Consider the following 16,119-nt stretch of genomic DNA (forward strand, 5'->3'; position numbering starts at 1 on the left):
CAGCTGCCGAGTGACAGCCTGTGAAGGGTCACTGCTACATGGCACAGAAGCAGGAAGATCCTGCTCATGGAGTCCACAGAAGCATTGGCTTGCTTGTGCTGTCGGTCTGTGGAGTCCAGTACTGAAAAATGGTTAGTGGTGCACACTGGCGACATGGAGGCCAGCCGGGCTAAGGTATCACGGGGCAACACCATCAAAGAAGATCTTTGAGTCAGTGAAGGAGAAGACAGTTTGCCTTTGGTGGACTTCTTTGAGCCTTTCTGGTTAGAGGAAGACTCAGGTGTTGTTTGGCTGGAGGGACGGAGGAAGTCTTCATGGGAGTAATCCTTCTTTTCTTTCTGGCCTACCGGTGGTGAAGCTGGTGGCTTTGTCCCTTGAGGCAAGGGTTTGATGGCTTGTTGCACAGCTGGACAGGGGAATGGCAATCCTACCTTGAAAGGGGTCGATTTCACAACCTCAGAGCTGAATTTGAGGTTGCATTTCTGCATGGACATGTCCTTCATGGAACGAGAGGTAGAAGAACAGAACTGTAAGTGTCAGATGGGAGAATGCAGGGATTTTGACTAACCAGTAACTTGTGTGTAACTGGGTAAGGCACTTTCTCCTTTACCTAGATCTCTTGGACAGCCTGCTCATCAAGATACACAGGGAAATCCTGAGAGGAGGCAGCATGGCTGCCATTGCAGTTGATACAGACAATTGCCCTCTTGCACATCCCTACCACAGTTTACACATTTGGCTGGTTGTCGACAAGATGTTCTAGTGTGTTTGAAAAGATGACACTGGTAGCAGTGCATTGGATTCAGAATTACGGCAGGACTGTGGTAATTTCATAGCCTACTTTGATCTTGGACGGAAGCACCAATCTATCAAAGGTGAGAAAAAGAGTACAGGTGGATACTAAGGAGGAATCTACCTTTTTCATTGCAGTGACACCCTGATCAGAGAGCTAAGATTGGATTTTGGCCTCAGTTAGACTGTCGAGCAGCCTAGTATAAATAACACCAATTCAAAGTTTTGTGGGCCTCAACACGAACAGGGTAGCCGTGGAGAAGTGAGGTGGCAAGCAATTGTTGTGCTAGAGAATCAGAAGGAGTCTCCAAAAGCAAAGTGCCATTCTGTAAACGAGAGCAGGATTACACAGGGCCAGTAATTGCATGAACACTTTTCTGAATAATAAACGGATTTACTGTGGTGAAGGACTGACTGTCTTCTGTATGTGAGACCATGAGGAACCATGGTGCAGCAGGAAGGGTCATTGGATCATCAGTCCCATTATGCTGACATTTTGTAGACATTGGTTGTTAAGATGATTGACTCATTGCAAGAAAATCCCCCATGATTGCCAACATCTCCGATGGCGTGTTCCTTCCAACTGGGGGCCTCCTTCACAAGGAGGCATACCTGCCTTAGGTGATTGTTCACACCTCAGGTCACACCTCCTGAAGACCTGACAGAGGGACTGTTCACACCTCAGGTCACACCTCCTGAAGACCTGACAGAGGGACCAATTGGCAATTTGGGAAGGTTGCAGCTCAAGCAATCACCCCTCCCTGGGCCTGGCCTGTACCAGGGGTACGTATGAACCCTACCTGTCGACCCGAGGCTAGGAATTACGCATTACCCAGTCACCTGCTACACACCAGATGCATGGGCTGGCCTTCAGGAGTGCACAGGGAGGAAGAAGAAAAACAGGAACCTAAACACCAAAGTCGAGGAATGAGAGGGGAAGGAAAACAAAGAAAGGAAAAGGGAGCAAAAAAAAAAACAGTGGTGAGACTGTTCTTACGTCAGCTACAGACAATGTGGAACATTCCCAATAACACCCCAGACATGTTCCCCAAGGGAGGGAAAAAGTATAGCAAGGGGATAGACATACAGTATGGAAGGGAAAAGAAGCTGCAAAGGCTTGGGCCCCATGTCAGCCAAGGACGAACCCACCAAAGAGTGGCGAGCCCCCTGGGGGGGGGGGGGGGGGGGGGGGGGGGGGGGACAATCCTTAATGATGACAAGGTAAGCATACACAGAACATCAAGTGATCAAGTGTAAGATTAACAGTGCTGCTGCCATTTATTAATTTGGAATTTTTACATATAATAATAACTAGCAAATAAAAGGGAAAGGAAAGAAGTAAACTGAAGTCAGGACGTTTTCAGATTGGGAACCATAAATGGTTCTGATTTTGACTTGTCAAATATGTTTCTTCATATATAGATTTGTATCAACACCTAGTTCTGTATTTGCTTGCTACACATTACTCACTGTCTGTCTTTTATCGCATACTTCAAAGAAAGTAACACCAGGTTCAGAAGATCTGTTACAAGGAATTTTTATCTTCTGTTTTCTAACTGTCACGGTAGCATTAATACTGGTAAATTCTTCATGTTTAGAACCTTATTTGATTTTGGATTTTAGCTATTATGCGCATAACTGGTGTTCTGGTTCTAAATATATATATTAGCTTGTCACAAATAATCTGTAACTCTTCCTGCTGCAACAGAGATGCTCAAGTGCTACAAATTACCTATCTAACTTTTTTCAGTGAGCACTTTCTTGTAAGGGAATATTTTCAGAGCTCTTCGATTACAAGCAGGGCAAATTTTAGTGTAGGGCTATGGAAATTTAGAGCTCTATTCTACAGGAAAACTACCAACTGTAAATAAAGCATTTGCACTAAAGAAATAATTGCAGTGTACAATAAGGAGAGATACAGGGTGTCCAGAAAAGGACTCCCTGATTTCAAAATGAAATATCTCGAAAACAAAGATCGATAGAGGATTGCGGTAAACGGTATGTTTATTGTGAAAGCTGTAAGAAGTTTATACAGCAGTCTGAAATAATAGTTACAAAAGCTGCTAACAGATGGCGCTGTAATTGCCATACGTAATGCCTAGTATAAATAGTGATCCGCAGCCCAGAGCGATCAGTTCCACTATTGAAACGTGAAAGGAGGTTAGCGTACCGAAGGAAGAGATTAAAACCATGTACTCCATTGAACAATGCATTTTTCTGGTGCTAGAGTACCACAGGTTATAAGAGAGTCCTACGGCAACAAGGCGAAGTTTTCAAGCATGATTTAATGTTCCAAAAGGACCCGATGCGAAAACCATTTGTACGCTCATTGCAAAATTTCAACGAACAGGCAGCGTAACTGATGATCTAGTGGGGCACGTTGGCCGCAAGCAAACCGAAGTTACGCCTGAAATTATCGCCACAGTTTCTGGAATTATTCAGCGAAACCCAATGTCATCAGAATTGCATCTGAGACTGGTTTGAAGCGTTCCAGCACACAGAAAATACTGAGAAAGAGCCTACACATGTTTCCATTCAAAATTCAAATGCACCAGGCCATACCCATACGAGCTGTGCAACAAAGGGTTGCCTTTGCTAATCAGATGCTCACAATGATTGATAGTGAAGGATTTGATGTTGGCTGCATCTGGTTTACAGATGAAGCACACTTCCACCTGAATGGATACGTGAATAAGCAGAACTGGTGATTTTGGGGTTCCGGAAAGCCATATTGGTGTGAAGCGAAACCCCTGTATGCTCCTAAAGTTACTGTGTGGGCTGCAGTACGCAGCAGAGGCATTATTGGCCCTTTTTTCATTTGAGAAACGGTCACTGGTGCACGTTACATTGCAATTTTGGAACAATTTGCCACCACACAGCTAGCGTTAGAGGATCGACTAAGTACTGAATGGTTTATGCAAGATGGAGCCTGACCACATCGGACCGAACAAGTGTTTCGCTTTCTTGAGGAATACTTTGGGAATCGAGTCATTGCTTTGGAATATCCCAAATTTACTCGTGCAGGCATGGATTGGCCTCCATATTCACCGGATTTGACTCCCTGTGACTTTTTTTTGTGGGGCACAGTGAAAGACATGGTCTACCCGAAGCACCCCGCCACACTGGACGAGCTTGAATCGGTGATCTCTGTGGCATGTGAATCCATTTCGGTTGAGACACTACAAAATGTGATAGGAATTTCATTCTTTGTTTGCGCCCCCTCTGTAGTGCCAATGGTGAACATTTTGAAAACATTGTGATGTGATTGTTTGCAAAGATTGTTTTCATACTATTATTTCACTTATGTATGCTGATAGGAGCTGTACAGCATACAGCGCCATCTGTTAGCAGCTTTTGTAACTATTATTTCAAACTGCTGTATAAACTTCTTACAGCTTTCACAATAAACATACCGTTTACTGCATTTCTCTATCGATCTTTGTTTTCGAGATATTTCATTTTGAAATCAGGGAGCCCTTTTCCGGACACCCTGTAGAATAATAATAATAATAATAATAACAAAATACCTATGATGCAGGAAAGGCAAAACTTATTGTATTATTTATCACAGGGATAATAATGTGAATAATAAAATAAAGGTGAAGAACAAAATAAAGCTTCCAGGGTCAAGGATCAATGACATACTAAAAGCAAAGTTGTGACCAAAACATTAATTTTATTGTATTGCAAATTTTTCTCGATTAATTTTAATTTATATTTCTTCTCAGCATATCAGCACAAAGAATGTTACAGTATGCAATGTGTTCATAAAAGAATGTCCAAGTTGTAAATTTTAATAGTGTCACCTGTAAGCATTGTAAAATGTTGGTTTAAATCACAATTAAAGATAAATCAAACAGGTTTAGATAAGCACATGCGTGAATACTGCTTTGTCACTTTCACACTTGCAACATTACATATGCGAAATGGCGACTCCTGCATGTAAATCATTTTGTGTTCTGCAGTTTGCGAAGAGTGAATCTATAGTTTCAGTTCACTGTGCATTTCTCCTTAAGGTTTAACTGTGATCCCCCATGTGGCAAAAACATTTGCTGATGGTATAGTCAATTCGGAATGGCCAGATGTAAGTGTAAAGTGATAAGCACAGGAGGACCAAAAGTGTCAAAAGAGTATGTTGACGATGCCAGAGTGTTTTACCTTTTTAGTCCTAAGTCGTCTGTTCAGAGACAAGTTTCAAACTTCAGTTGACAAAGACGACAGTGTGAAAGGTTTTAAACCTGGCAATACCAATGCGTTTTCTATAACCTGTACTACCAAGAGGGAGCTTAGGGTGGTGGGGGATGGTACTTTATGACCATGAAGAAATTTATTTTTTCATTAGTTGCTGTCAAGTTTTGTTAAGAACACCCTTGTTAAATAGGTTCTGATGTATAAGTAGGGTCTAGAACCCGAAAATAATTTTCAGCACAACTGTAGGCATACCAATGCAATTTCTGTAATACATGCGCTGAAGGGAGTGATACACAAAAAATTTTTAAAAATGCAGATTTCATTAACTGTCATTGGCTTTTATTGACAAGCTTCTTTTTGAAGTTATTTGGATATGCAAGAAGGCTCCTGAACTCCAAAATATAAATATGACATTTGCTGCAGAAAGTGATGTTCACTACTAAAACATTTTGAAAACATTGTGATGTGATTGTTTGCAAAGATTGTTTTCATACTATTATTTCACTTATGTATGCTGATAGGAGCTGTACAGCATACAGCGCCATCTGTTAGCAGCTTTTGTAACTATTATTTCAAACTGCTGTATGAACTTCTTACAGCTTTCACAATAAACATACCGTTTACTGCATTTCTCTATCGATCTTTGTTTTCGAGATATTTCATTTTGAAATCAGGGAGCCCTTTTCCGGACACCCTGTAGAATAATAATAATAATAACAAAATACCTATGATGCAGGAAAGGCAAAACTTATTGTATTATTTATCACAGGGATAATAATGTGAAAAATAAAATAAAGGTGAAGAACAAAATAAAGCTTCCAGGGTCAAGGATCAATGACATACTAAAAGCAAAGTTGTGACCAAAACATTAATTTTATTGTATTGCAAATTTTTCTCGATTAATTTTAATTTATATTTCTTCTCAGCATATCAGCACAAAGAATGTTACAGTATGCAATGTGTTCATAAAAGAATGTCCAAGTTGTAAATTTTAATAGTGTCACCTGTAAGCATTGTAAAATGTTGGTTTAAATCACAATTAAAGATAAATCAAACAGGTTTAGATAAGCACATGCGTGAATACTGCTTTGTCACTTTCACACTTGCAACATTACATATGCGAAATGGCGACTCCTGCATGTAAATCATTTTGTGTTCTGCAGTTTGCGAAGAGTGAATCTATAGTTTCAGTTCACTGTGCATTTCTCCTTAAGGTTTAACTGTGATCCCCCATGTGGCAAAAACATTTGCTGATGGTATAGTCAATTCGGAATGGCCAGATGTAAGTGTAAAGTGATAAGCACAGGAGGACCAAAAGTGTCAAAAGAGTATGTTGACGATGCCAGAGTGTTTTACCTTTTTAGTCCTAAGTCGTCTGTTCAGAGACAAGTTTCAAACTTCAGTTGACAAAGACGACAGTGTGAAAGGTTTTAAACCTGGCAATACCAATGCGTTTTCTATAACCTGTACTACCAAGAGGGAGCTTAGGGTGGTGGGGGATGGTACTTTATGACCATGAAGAAATTTATTTTTTCATTAGTTGCTGTCAAGTTTTGTTAAGAACACCCTTGTTAAATAGGTTCTGATGTATAAGTAGGGTCTAGAACCCGAAAATAATTTTCAGCACAACTGTAGGCATACCAATGCAATTTCTGTAATACATGCGCTGAAGGGAGTGATACACAAAAAATTTTTAAAAATGCAGATTTCATTAACTGTCATTGGCTTTTATTGACAAGCTTCTTTTTGAAGTTATTTGGATATGCAAGAAGGCTCCTGAACTCCAAAATATAAATATGACATTTGCTGCAGAAAGTGATGTTCACTACTAAAACTTAAATTTTGGGGTTATATTTAACAGAAAAATTTCAAACAATTATAGATTCTGGTATAAGAATTCATTAAAAACAAGAAATATTATTTTTCAAGAAGCGCAGAAAGTAACTCCCTCCACAGTAATGTGAGGATTAAGAAAATGTTTAGATATGCATCCATACCAATTACAGCTGATACATGCTTTAAAGCAAGATGGTTATGGTGTATGTTATAGCTTTACAAGTGAGGTGTTGCAGTGGGAAGAGTAACGTTCTTGATCATGTGGAGTTCAGTGATGAAGAACCTTTTCATTCACATGGGATGAGAAATATCCATAATTTCCATATCCGGAGATCAAACAGTCATCATGAAATTGTACATCACCAAAGAGATTCCACAAAATTAAATATTTTCTGTGCCATGTCTCAACATAATGAGTATTGTCAATTTTTTTCCACTGAATCTACCATAACAGTGGTGACTTATCTGGATATGTTGCAAGAAAGGATGTATCCCAATTAAAAGGTGAACCTATAAACTTCATTTGGCAACGAGATGGAGCACTTCCCCACTGACATCTCCTTGTGTGAGAGTGGCTTAACATCGAAGTGCCTGAGTGTTGTATTGGTCATAATGGTCAATACGACAAAGCAATTTTCCACTGACCTCCACATTCATCTGACTTTACACCATGATATGTCTTGCCATTGGTGTTAAAAAGATTATATTTACATTCCAGCACTATCTAATAGTTTTGTGGAATTAAGATATAGGACTGAAGATGCTATTTCTTCAATTACTCTGTGGCTTTTAACAAAAACTCCGGGAATTGAATTTTGGTTTGGATACATGTCATATAACAGAAGGTGTGTATATTGAACATTTATAAGAAAAACTAGATTAGTTTACATTCAATTTTATGTATCATTTGTAATAAAGAATCTAAATTAAACGGTTATAATTCACCATTGAAACTATGACATTCTTTTATGCACACCCTTTATTATCATGCATTTTAAGCTTCTTTGATAAAAACATTGATACAACATTAGTTTTACCATTTTTCTTTCTTGTAAATAAGTTGCAACAATATTAACAGAACTTACACCATAGAATAGCTACTATGTGTAGTATTAAATACTTCAGGGATTACTTAAGTGTCCAACAAAGATATTAATTTGTGTTTGGTACTCCTTTATAAAGAATATGAAAGGATGGTCTGCCTTAAATGAAACTGGCTCCTGTGGAATTGGGGCCATCCTGTTACGTATAATTGCAGCTGAAATAAAAATAAATTTTGAGTGATATAAAAGCAACAGAGTAATTCAGACTATTTCAATATTGTTTTATTTGTATGTTACTGACATCCAGATTAAGTATTTTAAAGAAATATGAATAATAGTCAACATACTCCTCCTCCAGCATCACCGCCACCACCACCATCACCACCACCATTCTCCCTCTACAACTACAGCTACATCTACATATACATCTACATCAGTGCTCCACAAGCCACCTTATGGTGTGTAGTAAAGGGTTCTTTGTGTACCAGAGACCCTTTTTGCTACAGAGATCACACATTGTTCACATGAAGAGTGATTGCCGGTAAGCCCCTGTGTGGGCTCAGATATCTTTAATTGTATCTCGATGGACTGTTTAAAAGATAAACACATGAGGAAGCTATATATTGGTTGACTCTTCTATGAATGTATGTTCTCAGAATTGAAACAGTAGACCGTACCATGATGCAGAATGCCTCTCTTGCAGCATCCGCCACTGAGCATGCCCACAACACTTTTGTGCTTACTAAATGAATATGTAATGCAATGTGCGCTCATCTCACTCACTCTACCAATGAGTCTTCTATCTGCCTTTTTCGTATTTTATTTGTTATTGTATTTATTTATTCTCATTATTTTATTATACTTACTTGTTTCAATGTGATGTCAGAGTTGGGTGATCAGTTACCAACAATTTTCAGTATTATTCTGATATTCTGATCTTAGCAGTGCAACTAAAGCTTCAAACTGCTTCTTGCACATTGCCTATCTCCTGCTCAATCATCAATTTCTTTCATTCCTTCACACATCCTTAAGAGCCTTGTTGTTGTTGTTGTTGTGGTCTTCAGTCCTGAGACTGGTTTGATGCAGCTCTCCACGCTACTCTATCCTGTGCAAGCTTCTTCATCTCACAGTACCTTCTGCAACCTACATCCTTTTGAATCTGCTTAGTGTATTCATCTCTTGGTCTCCCTCTACGATTTTTACCCTCCACGCTGCTCTCCAATACTAAATTTGTGATCCCTTGATGCCTCAGAACATGTCCTACCAACCGATCCCTTCTTCTAGTCAAGTTGTGCCACAAACTCCTCTTCTCCCCAATCCTGTTCAGTACCTCCTCATTAGTTATGTGATCTACGCATCTAATCTTCAGCCTTCTTCTGTAGCACCACATTTCGAAAGCTTCTATTCTCTTCTTGTCCAAACTAGTTATCGTCCATGTTTCACTTTCATACATGGCTACCCTCCATACATATACTTTCAGAACCGACTTCCTGACACTTAAATCTATACCCGATGTTAACAAATTGTCTCTTCTTCACAAACGCTTTCCTTGCCATTGCTAGTCTACATTTTATATCCTCTCTACTTTGGCCATCATCAGTTATTTTGCTCCCCAAATAGCAAAACTCCTTTACTGCTTTAAGTGTCTCATTTCCTAATCTACACTCCTGGAAATGGAAAAAAGAACACATTGACACCGGTGTGTCAGACCCACCATACTTGCTCCGGACACTGCGAGAGGGCTGTACAAGCAATGATCACACGCACGGCACAGCGGACACACCAGGAACCGCGGTGTTGGCCGTCGAATGGCGCTAGCTGCGCAGCATTTGTGCACCGCCGCCGTCAGTGTCAGCCAGTTTGCCGTGGCATACGGAGCTCCATCGCAGTCTTTAACACTGGTAGCATGCCGCGACAGCGTGGACGTGAACCGTATGTGCAGTTGACGGACTTTGAGCGAGGGCGTATAGTGGGCATGCGGGAGGCCGGGTGGACGTACCGCCGAATTGCTCAACACGTGGGGCGTGAGGTCTCCACAGTACATCGATGTTGTCGCCAGTGGTCGGCGGAAGGTGCACGTGCCCGTCGACCTGGGACCGGACCGCAGAGACGCACGGATGCATGCCAAGACCGTAGGATCCTACTCAGTGCCGTAGGGGACCGCACCGCCACTTCCCAGCAAATTAGGGACACTGTTGCTCCTGGGGTATCGGCGAGGACCATTCGCAACCGTCTCCATGAAGCTGGGCTACGGTCCCGCACACAGTTAGGCCGTCTTCCGCTCACGCCCCAACATCGTGCAGCCCGCCTCCAGTGGTGTCGCGACAGGCGTGAATGGAGGGACGAATGGAGACGTGTCGTCTTCAGCGATGAGAGTCGCTTCTGCCTTGGTGCCAATGATGGTCGTATGCGTGTTTGGCGCCGTGCAGGTGAGCGCCACAATCAGGACTGCATACGACCGAGGCACACAGGGCCAACACCCGGCATCATGGTGTGGGGAGCGATCTCCTACACTGGCCGTACACCACTGGTGATCGTCGAGGGGACACTGAATAGTGCACGGTACATCCAAACCGTCATCGAACCCATCGTTCTACCATTCCTAGACCGGCAAGGGAACTTGCTGTTCCAACAGGACAATGCACGTCCGCATGTATCCCGTGCCACCCAACGTGCTCTAGAAGGTGTAAGTCAACTACCCTGGCCAGCAAGATCTCCGGATCTGTCCCCTATTGAGCATGTTTGGGACTGGATGAAGCGTCGTCTCACGCGGTCTGCACGTCCAGCACGAACGCTGGTCCAACTGAGGCGCCAGGTGGAAATGGCATGGCAAGCCGTTCCACAGGACTACATCCAGCATCTCTACGATCGTCTCCATGGGAGAATAGCAGCCTGCATTGCTGCGAAAGGTGGATATACACTGTACTAGTGCCGACATTGTGCATGCTCTGTTGCCTGTGTCTATGTGCCTGTGGTTCTGTCAGTGTGATCATGTGATGCATCTGACCCCAGGAATGTGTCAATAAAGTTTCCCCTTCCTGGTACAATGAATTCACGGTGTTCTTATTTCAATTTCCAGGAGTGTAATTCCCTCAGCATCACCCGACTTAATTCGACTACATTCCATTATCCTCATTTTGCTTTTGTTGATGTTAATCTTACATCCTTTTAAGACACTGTCCATTCCGTTAAACTCCTCTTCCAAGTCCTTTGCTGTCTCTGCCAGAATTATAATGTCATCAGCAAACCTCAAAGTTTTTATTTCTTCTACATGGATTTTAATACCTACTCCAAATTTTTCTTTTGTTTCCTTTACTGCTTGCTCAATATACAGATTGAATAACATCAGGGAGAGGCTACAACCGTGTCTCACTCCCTTCCCAACCACTGCTTCCCTTTCATGTCCCTCGACTCTTATAACTGCCATCTGGTTTCTGTACAAATTGTAAATAGCCTTTCGCTCCCTGTATTTTACTCCCGCCACCTTCAGAATTTGAAATAGATTATTCCAGTCAACATTGTCAAAAGCTTTCTCTAAGTGTACAAATGCTAGAAATGTGGGTTTGCCCTTTCTTAATCTAGCTTCTAAAATAAGTCGTAGGGTCAGTATTGCCTCATGTGTCCCCATATTTCTATGGAATCCAAATTGATCTCCCCCATGGTCGGCTTCTACCAGTTTTTCCATTCATCTGTAAAGAATTCGCGTTAGTATTTTGCAGCCATGACTTATTAAACTGATAGTTCGGTAATTTTCACATCTGTCAACGGCTGCTTTCTTTGGGATTGGAATTATTATATTCTTCTTGAAGTCTGAGGGTATTTCACCTGCCTCATACATTTTGCTCACCAGATGGTAGAGTTTTGTCAGGACTGGCTCTCCCAAGGCTGTCAGTAGTTCTAATGGAATGTTGTCTACTACCGGGGCCTTGTTTCGACTCAGGTGTTTCAGTGCTCTGTCAAACTCTTCACGCAGTATCATATCTCCCATTTCATCTTCATCTACATCCTCTTCCATTTCCATAATATTTTCCTCAAGTACATCGTCCTTGTATAGACCCTCTATATACTCTTTCCACCTTTCTGCTTTCCCTTCTTTGCTTAGAACTGGGTTTCCATCTGAGCTCTTGATATTCATTCAAGTGGTTCTCTTTTCTCCAAAGGTCTCTTTAATTTTCCTGTAGGCAGTATCTATCTTATCTCTAGTGAGATAAGCCTCTATATCCTTACATTTGTCCTCTAGCCATGCCTGCTTAGCCATTTTGCACTTCCTGTCGATCTCATTTTTGAGATGTTTGTATTCCTTTTTGCCTGCTTCATTTACTGCATTTTTATATTTTCTCCTTTTGTCAATTAAATTCAATATTTCCTCTGTCACCCAAGGATTTTTATTAGCCCTCGTCTTTTTACCTACTTGATCCTCTGCTGCCTTCACTACTTCATCCCTCAAAGCCATCCATTCTTCTTCTACTGTATTTCTTTCCCCCATTATTGTCAATTGTTCCCTTATGCTCTCCCTGAAAGAGCCTTTCGGGATGGGAAATAAGTCATGTTATGCATTAACAACCAGGAAACTTCTGTGAACTACACTAATATCAAATTATGACATTTGCCAATGTGCATACATGGATAATTTTAGAATTATTTCTGGGTACTATTTTAGAGGAAAAGGAAGTATTTTGAAATGGCCAGTGCTCTTCCTCTTACATTGCTCAGCTGCTACTTTTATCTACTACATCATACAAAGCTTTTATGTAACTTTACATGATATATATTTTCATCTGCTGATGTGTCACTGAAGTCTATGTTGACGAGATGCCATAGCTAACAAAAAATTAAATAGTGTGGTGAACTGTGCATAATGTAGATATAGTAAAATCAATACTGAACGGTCATTGCTACAATAATTGTAGTCAGATCTTCATAGTGCATAACAACAGAAGCACGGCTAACTTCTGTGCCATCTACATTCTACAGCTACATGACTACTCTGCAATTCACAATTAAATGCCTAGCAGAGGATTCATCAAACCGCAGATTCATCGAACTGCCTTCAATATATGTCACTATTGTTCCATTCTCGAACAGCAAGTGGGAAGAAAAAACACTTAAATCTTTCCATGAAAACTCTGATTTCTCTTATTTTATTACAATGATCATTCCTCCCCATGTAGATGGGCAATAACAAACTATTTTCATATTGGCGGAGAAAGTCGGTGACTGAAATTTCGTGAAAAGATCCTGCTGCAATGAAAAATGCCTTTGTTTTAATGATTGCCACGACAACTCAGACATCGTGTCCAAGACACTCTCTGCTCTATTTCACAGTAATAAAAATGAACTATCCTTCTTTGAATTTTTTTCATGTCCTCCAACAATCTTGTCTGATGTGGATCCAACACCATGCAGCAGTACTCCAGAAGAGGACTGATACTGTAGTGTAGGCAGTTTCTTTAATAGGCCTGTTGCATCTTCTAAGTGTTCTGCCACCTAATCACAGTCTTTGGTTCACTTTCCCCAGAACATTATCTGTTTGATATTTCCAGTTTAAGTCACTTGTAATTGTAAGCCCTAAGTATGTAGATAAACTCATAGCCTCTAGTTTTGTGTGATTTATCATTTAACTGAAATTTAGCACATTCCTTTTAGCTCTGACATGGATAACTTCACTCTTTTCACTATTTAGAATCAACTGTCAGTTTTTGCACCATACATGTCTTGTCTAAATCATGTTGCAATTGCTTTTGATCATCTGATGACTTAAAGAGATAGTAAATGACACAATGTAAGAGGGCTGCTCAGATTGTTTCATATATCATTTATGTAGATTAGGAACTTCCTTGGGGAACATCAGTTATCAGTTTTGTTTTACTTGATGATTTTTCATCAATTACTACAAACTGCACCCTTCCTGACTGGAAATCAAGAATCAGATGATAGTTCATAGGAAAGCAATTCGATTAGAAGTTGCTTATGAGGAATTGTGTTAAAAGCCCTGGAAATCTGGAAACCCGTCAATAGCACTCATTACTTAGTGTGAATAAAGAGGTAGTTGTGTTGCACAAGCACAATATTTTCTGAATCTGTGTTGGCTATTTGTCAATAAATCATTTTCTTGAAGGTAATTTATAATATTCAAACACAGTATATGTTCCAAAATCCTACTGCGAATTGACAGTGACATGGGTCTGTAATTCAGTGGACTTCTTCTATTTTTTTTCTTGATTATTGGAGTGGTCTGTGCAACTTTCCAATCTTAAGGAATGGCTCTTCAGTCAAGTGAGCAGTTGCATATGTTTGCCACGTATGTTACTACTGAATCGGCATGCACTGAAAGGAATGTAATTGGTATACAATCCGGAGCAGAAGACTTACCTTTATTAAGTAATTTAAGCTGCTTCACTACACCAAGGATTTCTAAGTTACTTATGGTGGCATCTGTTCTTAATTCATATTCTAAAATATTTAGTTCATCTTCTTTGGTGAAGGAATTTTGGAAAACCATGTTTAGTGACTCTGCATTAGTGGCTCTGCATTGGTAACCTTACCACTGTTAACATGGAGTGAAGATATTGATTGCATCTTGCTGCTGGTGAACTTTAATTATGAACAGAATCCACCATTTGGTAGCTCTATGAAACCTACTCTTCAGTGACTGGGTTTAACCTGATATTCCATACCTCAAGAAACTTATGAATTTCCTTGCTCACCAAGTTGAGGCTGTTACTAAGGCTAAAAGCAGTTTACATACTACAATGAAACCTGTTATTTCCTTATGGCTGGACATTTGAGCCTCATGGCTGATGGGTGGTGCATGCCATGTCTGCATAATTAAATCTAAAATAAAATATTATTAATTCGAAGGAATCAACAGCTGCACTCATCAAGCCACCCACAAGATTTTTCTGCATAAAACAATTACAGTAACATTCACAATTTTCATACAGCAAACTGGATGGAGAATTTATCATGTTGTTATATTTTCTAAAACATTTGAATAAATAAAAATTGAGGCTCCCATTTATTTCAAAATGGACATGTTGCCCCAAATTTGAAATTGTGAGACACACAGGATGAAGACATATAAAAATGGCAAATAACTAAATATGGTGGAGGAGATTCAAAGTTTTAGGATGTTTATAAGGGAGGGATTGTTTGATAGGCTATCTCCAGAGGCACTGAGAAATCCTACAATTGTTAATGGAGGACAGAGTGGAGGGGAGAGAAATGAAGGCTTGACTATGATAAGTACTTTCAAATCAATATAGGATATGGTAGTTATGCAGAGGCAAATAGGCTTGCACAAGGTAACTAGGACAGAGAACAGCATCAAACCAGTCTTCAGACTGACGATGACGATGACAACCGCCACCGCCACCACCACCACCACCACCACCACCACCACCACCACCACTACCTACAACAACAACAACAACAACAACAAAGCAGACAGCAAGAAGTGAAGTGAGAATGAAGCCTGACTAAAAATATTTGGGGCATTAGATGGTGGAAATGGTGTTTAATAAGAGTATCACTCTGTGAATACTAAATGAATATAAAATCCTGTGAGCTATAGAAACAAGGAAGATATAGGAAATGAAAAGCCTGTATGGTGCAAAACATATGTACGACTGGATGATGAAGTATTCTGACAAATGAGAATATGAAGATGCTAGCAATTAACAACCCAAAACATTTACAAAACAGACATGCTAGATTTAAGAACTTTTGAAAAACAATGTGGCAAACATAATTGGTACTAAAAATTGAAGAACCTATGATAAGTCCAGTGTCAGGTTTTTGTGAGAGGGAGTTTAAGGATAATTGCTAAGTAATGGTGGGTTAACAGGAACTGTGGGCTCTAGATAAGAAATTCAGATCAATTGCAGCTGAACTGTGAAAGACTTCCTGTCAAATACATGGGTATCCTCAACTGAATCATTTTATCTGATACATCCACACAAACAATTGAAAACTTCAGAGAAAGGCTTATTTCATAAATAGCCTTTAAATGTTTTCTATTCAAGCTATAATAGTAGGAAGAGTTTTAATCATCCACCAACAAATGGGCAAAAATAGAATTTTGTATGTGGTAGATGTAACAAAAGTAGATTTTCAGGTTTGTTTCCATCATAAACTGTTTGTTCACAATATCACTAATGAGCTCCAAGATTGGGAAGAGGGAAAGCATTTGTTGTAAATTTTTAATCTGTTTACTGCAGGTTGATTTCAGCTACTGTGTAGCTATTTTCAGTGCACT

General features: G+C 40.1%; 1 protein-coding gene across 7 annotated transcripts in view; it reads right to left on the bottom strand.

Moving 5' to 3' along the window:
• Nucleotides 1-16,119, bottom strand: part of LOC126458475 (leukocyte elastase inhibitor-like) — a 200,202-nt gene that overhangs the window by 37,882 nt on the left and 146,201 nt on the right. For 2 of the 7 annotated variants that reach the window (XM_050095568.1, XM_050095566.1), the window contains exon 9: nt 7,941-8,077. The exons of 3 other annotated variants lie outside the window; for them this stretch is intronic. Coding sequence is in view for 2 of the 4 variants with exons in the window: in XM_050095564.1 (XP_049951521.1) it covers nt 7,941-8,077 (137 nt within the window). In the remaining 2 variants the exon portion in view is untranslated. Of the gene's footprint in view, nt 1-5,837; nt 8,078-16,119 lie in introns of those variants that run through there. 2 more of the 7 variants (XM_050095564.1, XM_050095562.1) reach the window with 2 other exon arrangements.

This window comes from Schistocerca serialis, chromosome 2 (assembly GCF_023864345.2).
Source record: "Schistocerca serialis cubense isolate TAMUIC-IGC-003099 chromosome 2, iqSchSeri2.2, whole genome shotgun sequence".
In the NCBI taxonomy this organism is placed as follows: Eukaryota; Metazoa; Arthropoda; class Insecta; order Orthoptera; family Acrididae; genus Schistocerca; species Schistocerca serialis.